The sequence below is a fragment of the Berghia stephanieae genome, chromosome 9, assembly GCF_034508935.2.
Source record: "Berghia stephanieae isolate SIO BIC M18660-M18661 chromosome 9, UCSD_Bste_1.3, whole genome shotgun sequence".
In the NCBI taxonomy this organism is placed as follows: Eukaryota; Metazoa; Mollusca; class Gastropoda; order Nudibranchia; family Aeolidiidae; genus Berghia; species Berghia stephanieae.
Genome location: NC_088368.1, coordinates 20674387 through 20684386, shown reverse-complemented (window position 1 = coordinate 20684386; position 10000 = coordinate 20674387). Strand labels below are relative to the sequence as shown.

Sequence of the window (10000 nt, the reverse complement as noted above, 5' to 3'; positions counted from 1 at the left end):
TTAACAAAATAAGGAGGTATATCTCTGCTCTCAATAGGGCAGAGAAGTTGGTTACAGGTTGAATCATAAGATGACATAACTATTTTAGTAGCAGGATGTATAGGCAGATTCTTAGGATTATTGGATGTAAAAGAGCGAGTTATTGTTTTGGGAGATGATATTTTTTTTCCTTGTAAATCATCTCTCTGTTATGTATTATTATATTTGTTATTTTGAATTTATAATGTAAGCATTTGAGTGTATTCCTCTTTGTTGGATTTTGTGCTTGTGTCCGGATGAGACTTTTTGGTGGTCTCAAACTAAGTACTTTGATAGTGTGCTCTTGAAATCTACATCTGATCCCTATTTGTTCCCAGTTCCTCTATGTCTTACTTTTTCTTGGGTGCTTTAATTGTAATTGCTCTAGAACTTTTTACTATCCTATTTTCTTCCTTTTTACTGGCGCTGATATAACTAAATGTGTTGCAAGCGCCGTAAAACCCTTAAAAACAAAAACAAAACAGAATCTGACCATGGACAGAAACCAATTATGTATGCATCATACCTTTTATGAAACAGATGGTCATAACATACTGTTTGCATCTTACATAACTCTGTATTGATATGAAGACATTTTTGTTTTTTGGCAAGGTGTATCTTGTACCTAAATGTATACGATGCCACTAGTGAGCAGATGTATCGCCTTCCCAGCAAAATTTGGTTTTCCAATAACAAGCGACGACAAGTATGTGTCGTGGACAATTACCCGTTGACCTCTTTCCGTGATCGTTTAGAAATGACATTTGGAGAGGAGTTAAAAAACTATCATGCCCTTCTTTGCATATTTATTGCTCTGCCTGGAGAAGCCTGTCTGGTAAGCTGTTTAACACTTTACACGTCACAATATAACCTACAATATTTATGATTAAAGAATGCTTTATAATTTGTAGATTATTTACTTACAAGTAAAGTATGAATGAGATGTTTGAAATAAGTGAATTAGAGGGAATGGGATTGCTCTGTGTTTGTCAGCTGATCGTTGAATGAATAGTGCTGTCTGGGTGGGGCTCCTGACCTCCCATAGTGGTCAGGGAGGCACTTGCTGTGTCTACTATCCCTCTATATCTGTTTTCCAACTTGCTTTCTGTCTTTGTCTTTGAATGAGATTACTTCGTTTTGTCCTGGCCCTTGGAATCTACATCTGTTTTCTATTTGAACCAATTCCCCTTTATCTTACTTTTCTTGGTTGCTTTAATTATAATTCTAGAACTTTTTACTATCCAATTTTTTTTGTTTTTACTGGTGCTGATATGACCTTAATGTGTTGCAAGCGCTGTAAAACCCTTAATAAAAATAAAACCAAAAAACCCCCCAAAAAACGAATAGTGCTATGCTATGACACATTGTATGGACAAGTTTAGGTTGAGCTGCTTCCAGGATAAATATGATGTGGATGCAAAGTAGGGGGAAGAGACAAATTCCTATGTTCGTATTTATGGCAATTTTATAAAGTGACCTAACTGTATTTGTTCTCTTCTTGATGTGAGCTTTGAAATTTATCGTCACCTATGTATGTATTGTGTGTGGGTGTGTGTGTGTGTGTGTGTGTGTGAGAGAGAGAGAGAGAGAGAGAGAGAGAGAGAGAGAGAGAGTTAGTTAGTTAGTTAGTTAGTTAGTTAGTTAGTTAGTTAGTTAGTTAGTTAGTTAGTTACAAATATTTTCAAACCATATCCAAAGCCCCCAAAATAACAACTTGGAATTTAGCCCAAACTTTCTTACAAGGACAGGTAGTCACCCTGTGTCTTCTATATCCTATATCTGTTTTCCGAGTTGCTTTCTGTCTTTGTCTTGGAATGGGGTTGCTTAGTCCTAGCCCTGCATCTGTTTCCTGTTTGAACCAATTTCCCTTTGTCTTACCTTTTCTTGTGTGCTTTCAATTCCAAATATACACCTTTTTGACTATCCTATTTTCTTCCTTTTTACTGGTGCTGAAATGACCTAAATGTGCTATAAGAGCCGTATAAGCCTCAAAAACAAACAAACTTCCCTTACAATCATTCTCACACCAGAAGAATAACAACTTAAAAGTTAAGTCTAAATCTTTTGATCAATATAAGAAAACCCTGAAAAGAAGTTCTGGCTGGTTTCTATTAATCATTAAACTGTCAATTTCAACAATGAAACTTGTGATTTTTTTTTTCAGTTAAATTGTTTTTGGAATTTGTTTCACCAAAATTGAGCTACTGGTAAAACAATATTTTTGTAGCTTTTATTCATTAAAAAAATATCTATTAACATAGGATTATTCCTTACTCAATGAGAGGCGTACACTTGGTTGTTATAAAGCTTGTAGAATCCTGCCCCGCCTTATCATAAAACAAGAAGGTATTGACTAATTCATCCCAATAGATTTGAGGTTTGTTTCACAATGAAAGGTTTAGAACAATTTTTAACTGGGTGGGGATCCTGACCTTCCATAATGGGCAAGGAGGTACATGCTGTGTCTTATATCCCCCCATACCCGTTTTCCAATTGTTTCCTGTCGTTGTCTTGGAATGAGATTGCGTAGTTTTGCCTTGACCCTGGGTGGAGGTCCTTGGCTGGGAGGGAAACAGTCGATTGTATAGTTATAGTTTTGGGAGATATTTTTTTCCTTGTAAATCATCTCTCTGTTATGCATTGTATTATATTTAGTTTACATATTATATTATTTGATTTGTATACATTTGAGTGTATTCCTCTTAGTTGGGACCTGTGCTTGTGTCTGGATGAGACTTTTAGCTGATCTCAAACTAAGTACTTTGATAGTGTGCTCTTGGAATTTACATCTGTTCTCGATTTGAACCAATTCCCCTTTGTCTCACCTTTTCTTTTGTGCTTTAATTGTAATTCTAGAACTTTTTACTATCCCATTTTCTTCCTTTTTACTGGCGCTGATATGACCTTAGTGTGTTGCAAGCGCCGTAAAACCCTTAAAAAACAAAAAACAAAACAATTTTTAAATCATAGAATATTCACTCATACATTGTTTTGTTTTGTTTCACAGGGTCATAGAGTAACGCGACTTTTCGTCATAGTTTTGTGGAGTTTTGTTGTAATTCAATTATTTATTCAGAGACGACCTAAATTCCAATTTGAGGATAAAATTGTAGATGCAACGTTATTGGATACTCTTTTTGCCTGTGTTATCCTACTTGTCATTAACGTTGTCTACACAAGTATACTTAACCTGTAAGTAGTCGTTACTATTGTAGTAGTACTAGTCATTGTCTTTGTTGTTGTCATCGTATTAGAAGAAGCAGTAAAAGTAGTAGTAGTGGTAGTGATAGTGGTGGTGGTAGTAGTAGTAGTAGTAGTAGTAGTAGTAGTAGTAGTAGTAGTAGTAGTAGTAGTAGTAGTAGTAGTAGTAGTAGTAGTAGTAGTAGTAGTAGTAGTAGTAGTAGTATAGTAGTAGTAGTAGTAGTAGTAGTATAGTAGTAGTAGTAGTAGTAGTAGTAGTAGTAGTAGTAGTAGTATGTAGTAGTAGTAGTAGTAGTAGTAGTAGTAGTAGTAGTAGTAGTAGTAGTAGTAGTAGTATAGTAGTAGTAGTAGTAGTAGTAGTAGTAGTAGTAGTAGTAGTAGTAGTAGTAGTAGTAGTAGTAGTAGTAGTAGTAGTAGTAGTAGTAGTAGTAGTAGTAGTAGTAGTAGTAGTAGTAGTAGTAGTTAGTAGTAGTAGTAGTAGTAGTAGTAGTAGTAGTAGTAGTAGTGTAGTAGTAGTAGTAGTAGTAGTAGTAGTAGTAGTAGTAGTAGTAGTAGTAGTAGTAGTAGTAGTAGTAGTAGTAGTAGTAGTAGTAGTAGTAGTAGTAGTAGTAGTAGTAGTAGTAGTAGTAGTAGTAGTAGTAGTAGTTAGTAGTAGTAGTAGTAGTAGTAGTAGTAGTAGTAGTAGTAGTAGTAGTAGTAGTAGTAGTAGTAGTAGTAGTAGTAGTAGTAGTAGTAGTAGTAGTAGTAGTAGTAGTAGTAGTAGTAGTAGTAGTAGTAGTAGTAGTAGTAGTAGTAGTAGTAGTAGTAGTAGTAGTAGTAGTAGTAGTAGTAGTAGTAGTAGTAGTAGTAGTAGTAGTAGTAGTAGTAGTAGTAGTAGTAGTAGTAGTAGTAGTAGTAGTAGTAGTAGTAGTAGTAGTAGTAGTAGTAGTAGTAGTAGTAGTAGTAGTAGTAGTAGTAGTAGTAGTAGTAGTAGTAGTAGTAGTAGTAGTAGTAGTAGTAGTAGTAGTAGTAGTAGTAGTAGTAGTAGTAGTAGTAGTAGTAGTAGTAGTAGTAGTAGTAGTAGTAGTAGTAGTAGTAGTAGTAGTAGTAGTAGTAGTAGTAGTAGTAGTAGTAGTAGTAGTAGTAGTAGTAGTAGTAGTAGTAGTAGTAGTAGTAGTAGTAGTAGTAGTAGTAGTAGTAGTAGTATAGTAGTAGTAGTAGTAGTAGTAGTAGTAGTAGTAGTAGTAGTAGTAGTAGTAGTAGTAGTAGTAGAAGAAGAAGAAGAAGAAGGTAGTTTAAATAATTGTTGTGATATTAAAAAAGAAAAACAAAAAAAACAACCTTTATACAGTGCAATATCCACTTAACATGCTCAAATCACTTTACAAGGGGTCCCTAGCCAACAGGAACACTTAACATGTAGATCGACATATGATGTCTGTGAGGCAATATTACATTTTCTCCCACAGAGACAATTCTGTTAGAAGCCAGGTACTTTTTCTACACCTGAATACAGTGAGAGAATGCGAGTAAAGAATAACTGCACAAGTAGTAATAGTAGTAGTAGTAGTAGTAGTAGAAATAGTAATAGTAGTAGTAGTAGTAGAAATAGTAGTAGTAGTAGTTGTAGTAGTAGTAGTAGTAGTAGTAGTAGTAGTAGTAGTAGAAGTAGAAGTAGAAATAGTAGTAGTAGTAGTAGTAGTAGTAGTAGTACGAGGGCTCTTTCATAATTAACCGAAAAATGCCTGTAAAATCCGTGTTTTTTATGCTATCAACAAAATTCTTGCACGTGTTCATACCTTGACTTGTCCTTCATTTCTCTACGTAACAGCCAAGTCTGTCGACACACTTCTGCCAACGCCGCACCATGGAATAGATACCCTCTTGGAAGAAATTTCCGTCAAGGTTTTGTAGCCATTTCCGCACATGGTCAACAAGCTCTTCATCGACATCAAAGCGCTTTCCTGCCAGCTCACGTTTCAGTGGCCCAAAGAGGTGATAATCAGATGGTGAGAGGTCTGGACTGTGTGGTGGGTGTGGCAAAATCTCCCATCCATATTTCTCTAGCCAACCTTGCGTCACTCGTGCTGTGTGGGGTGTAGCGTTGTCGTGTTGCAAAATGACCCCGTTGGTCAACTGCCCTGGGCGCTTTCTGCGAATGGCCTCCCTAAGCTTGTCAAGAGTTTGGCAGTACCTTGCAGCATTGATTGTTTCTCCAGGTTGTAAGGTTTCGAACAGAATAACACCACGACTGTCCCAGAAAACAGTTCCCATTATTTTCTTTGCTGACCGCATGACTTTGAATTTCTTCGCGACAGGTGAGGATGGATGTTTCCATGTCATCGAATCTTGCTTTGTTTCTGGGGTGCAATGGTGCAACCAAGTCTCATCACCGGTGACTATGCTGTCAAGAAAAGTCACATCGTACCCTAGAAAGTCTCCGCCGGCGTTGGCAGTATGCCCGTGAACCCTGCGTGAGCTCTTGCTTCTTCTCAAAAGTTCCCTGCAGATGTCCAATCTTTGTTCTTTATGATTGTCTGTCAATTGCTTAGGAACCCATCTTGCGCTGACTTTTCTGTAGCCAAGTTCGTCAAATACAATTCTATGGGCAGAAGTTTCCAAAATTTCAAGACTGCTTGCGATTTCATGAAGTTTCAACCTCCTGTCTTGACGAATAAGCTCATCAACTCGCTTCACATTGTCTTCTGACGTCGCAGTTATCGAACGCCCTCTCCCTTCCCTGTCTGTCAAGTCGGAATGGCCGGCTTCAAACAAATTACACCAGTGATAGACTTGTGTACGGCTTATAACATGCTCACCATATACACTCTGAAGTTCTTTATGAATTTCGGTAGGATTCAGACTTTTGGCGTTCAAAACACATATGACAGCTCTGATTTCCTCCTTTGACCAAGTTTCAAGGTGGGCCGCCATCTTTAACCCTATCCCCGTATTGAGACTGATTGCGACTGTTGACATCAGTAACCTATCCTCCTGATGCGGGCTGATGCGACAGATAGACATCGAAGTTTTTAATGAGCTCTTGCAGTAGTTTTAGTTTCGTTTTCGCTCTCGGCGCAGTAACTCTTTTAAAATGAAGAGTTGCTTTTTGTTTTGGTTTTTATTTCATAAAAATCGGACCGGAACTTTAACCGATACGAATTATTGAAGATTGTTTACACTTGACAACACATGTACAATGATTTTTAGCTATGGCGTTTCAATTCATGCAATCACTGATCGATTAAACGCAAGTTGTAGATGAAAATAACTACGAAGATGATATTATTGAAAGGGAAAGTGATATAGAAAGTGACATTGATGTAGATTTTGAGCCTCTAGACTTCGATTTTGATGAAATTTCAGACGGAATCAGCAGTGAACCCCGTGATAGTGATAATGGAGAGTGGAGTTCACAACTCCAACCTATTGAAGTTGAAGAATTCATCGAATTTACTGGAGTTAAGGCTGATTTGAATGGGAGGAAGAGAACTGCATCTACAGCAGGTCTCGTCCCAAATATTACTAGCTACACAGCAGTCAATCCTGACTCGCACAAACTTACTCGAATGCCTGGACGTCACCGCACCTGTTTTCAGTGTTCCAAGGAAAAAACAAAAACAAATGCTGGTAGAACCCCAGAAACTGTTTATGGCTGTGTGGTATGTGGTATAAGACTGTGTAAAGGATCCTGCTTCTCTAAGTACCATAATTTTTGACATTTAAAACTTAAAAGAACAAAAACATGATTGAAAAGTGAAAAACAAGACTGAATTTCAACAATTGTTTTATTTTCATAATTCTTTTTTATATGTATTCATTAACAAACATCAACATGTGACATATGTACTTTTTCTATTTTAAATGACCAATTTTTTGGAGTTAATTGCAATAAATTTCATTAATTAGTACATTTTCTATGATTTTTAAAAGTTTGTAACACCTTTAAGAAAAAACAGTAATTAAGAGTTACGTCCCTTGGCTTAGGAGGATAAGGGTATTTGGACTTGAGATTTTTAGGAGGGATAGGGTTAAAATCGTCTAGAAATTCATTGTGCAAAATGATGCACTTCATAATTTCTGGGAATATCCGTAAGGAAATAAGGAATATCATGTCGTTTACAGAATTAAAAAATCTCCACTGGCTGCTGAGCAATGGGCATTTTTCGATTATTTCTGAAAGAGCCCTCGTAGTAGTACTAGTAGTAGTAGTAGTAGTAGTAGTAGTAGTAGCAGATGATGTAGTACAAAATGCTTTTCTTAAAGGCATTTTGCTGAGGTGCCTTATGATCAGCTTGAACACTTGGACCAAATTTAGATTGTGTTGTTAGTCCAAAAATTTATCACAACTCCACGGCAACACTTAGACAGGAAAGCAAATTATTAAAAAATCAAGCACAGTATTGATTATAATTGAAAACAAGAACATGGTATGGTCATTTACCCCATAATATTCAGTTTTATTATTGCTTACTGCAGATGAGATGTTGAAAAGTCAGTCATCATCAAACTTTTTAAAAAAATTACTTGATGGTCTCTCTCAAATGTTATGGCAAAACTGTTGTTAATCTCCTCTATTTAGGATGATTGTAAATGAACGCTGGCAGACACGTCTGCCTAAACGTTTTGTTCCTGAGCGCGAGATTACTTGCGACATGACAAACATCAATTATGCTTTTAGGTGAGTATGAAAGAAATAATGCTTTTAAGTTGATTTTTATAGGTTAAGTGCTGAACATTAAAAAAAAATAAAGTATGGAATCTGAATACTGATGTATTTTTTGCATTTCTCCATGATAAAATTCTACGAGCGTTTTACCACCTATGAATGGGTTCTCATTTGTAATATGCCTTATTGCATCCCTATTGATATTAAAAAAATTACATTTTTGACGTGTCCAAAGGATAGCAAGCAGCCTGTTTAATAATACAGAAACTAGTTCTAACAGCCTGGTGCTCTTATGTATGGAAATACTTGGACCATACTCAAGTTACGTGACCCATATTTATATGTGACTTGTCGTCTCAAAGCGGTATTATGTTGGTGTAAACTTGTTCATATCTAAATTCCAGGCTTAATTTATAAACATTTACAACATCTCAAATCTCAAATGAGATGTGGATGTATAGAAGAATGTCGAGGCTATTATGGACAGATAAGTATACGAACTAGGAAGTGCTGGCAAAGGTGAGAAAAGGAAGAATATTGATAGATACCATCAGAAAAAGGCAGTTGCGGTTTCTGGGACATAATGTGTGGAGGAGAGGCGGAATAGAAAAGTTGGTAACATCTGGGATGATCGAAGTAAAGAGAGCTAGAGGAAGACAGAGAATGACATATTGAAATAACCTAAGAATGGCCAAAAGTGGTTTTAAAAACAATGCAGACTTCATGTGCACCGCAGAGGATCATGGCCAAAAGTGGTTTTAAAAACAAAGCAGACTTCATGTGCACCGCAGAGGATCATGGCCAAAAGTGGTTTTAAAAACAATGCAGACTTCATGTGCACCGCAGAGGATCATGGCCAAAAGTGGTTTAAAAAACAATGCAGACTTCATGTGCACCGCAGAGGATCATGGCCAAAATTGGTTTTAAAAACAATGCAGACTTCATGTGCACCGCAGAGGATCATGGCCAAAAGTGGTTTTAAAAACAATGCAGACTTCATGTGCACCGCAGAGGATCATGATATATGAAAACAGCCGACAACAAAATGCTCAAGAGTACAAGCCACGATGGATGATGAGGTACAATTGCCTTCAATATGACCAGTGATTTTTTTACTTTACTCTTCCAATATTTTTTCTAATTTTTACGATTTTTACTTGAAACTCCATTTATTTCAATCCAGTATTTTCTAACGTAATACAAGTTTGTCACAGGGGTAAGAGCGTTATGAACTAAAATCATTTATTTCATAAATACTGTCCTTTCTCTCTCTCTCTCTCTCTCCCTCTCTCTCTCTCCCTCTCTCTCTCCCTCTCTCCCCCCCCCCCCTCTCTCTCTCTCTTGCGGGTGGTTGGATGGGAGCATCACCCTTGAATCGTATACTTATGATGTTCGCATGGGTGTACGATCCAATAGTGATGTCGTTTCTTCTTCTCTTTACTAGCCTATCCTGCTTCTTTGGTTTGTGATTGTATTTTTGACAGGGGATATTTTTTTTCTGTAAATCTTCTGTCTGTTTGTTCTTGGTTATTTATAATTTAGCTTATGATATCTTTAGGTTATGATTTTGATTTACATTTGTACTATTTTTGTTAGATTGCTTGTTTTTTTGTTTCAGCGGTCTCTCATATAACCTCAATTGTGTTGGAAGAGACCTAAAGCAACAAACAAACAAAAAATCTCTCTCTCTCTCTCTCTCTCTCTCTCTCTCTCTCTCTCTCTCTCTCTCTCTCTCTCTCTCTCTCTCTCTCTCTCTCTCTCTCCCTCCCTCCCTCTCTCCCCCCCCCCCACCCCATAAATGACAAAATACCTCTAGGCATTAATTTTCTTTAACTTTGTGTAGTGCAATGATCCATTTTGTACGAATCCAAAGTAGACCCCATTCTACAGTGTAAGGTCTAACATGCAATATGTATTCACTTTTTATAAATAGAGGTGATGAGCAATCGGATGATTTGAAACTGCTTTGTTCCTCTGCATTCATTTACAGACAATCTGAGCAAAGTAACAAGGCATCTTCACAACCCTCTTCAGGAAGCCGACGTGATCTAAGGAAGTCAGTGCATTTTAAAGAGTTAAGCAAAACGTGAGTGTCTTGGTTTTTTAAAACTTTTATTTACTAAACCAGATACT

At 36.8% G+C, this 10000-nt stretch overlaps 1 protein-coding gene across 7 annotated transcripts in view; it reads left to right on the top strand.

The window, feature by feature from the left end:
• Positions 1–10000, top strand: part of LOC144979835 (uncharacterized) — a 104720-nt gene that overhangs the window by 47441 nt on the left and 47279 nt on the right. For all 7 annotated transcript variants that reach the window (XR_013646780.1, XM_078927015.1, XM_078927012.1 and 4 more), the window contains 2 exons: positions 631–853; positions 3026–3210. Coding sequence is in view for 6 of the 7 variants with exons in the window: in XM_078927015.1 (XP_078783141.1) it covers positions 631–853; positions 3026–3210 (408 nt within the window). In the remaining variant the exon portion in view is untranslated. The remainder of the gene's footprint in view (positions 1–630; positions 854–3025; positions 3211–10000) is intronic.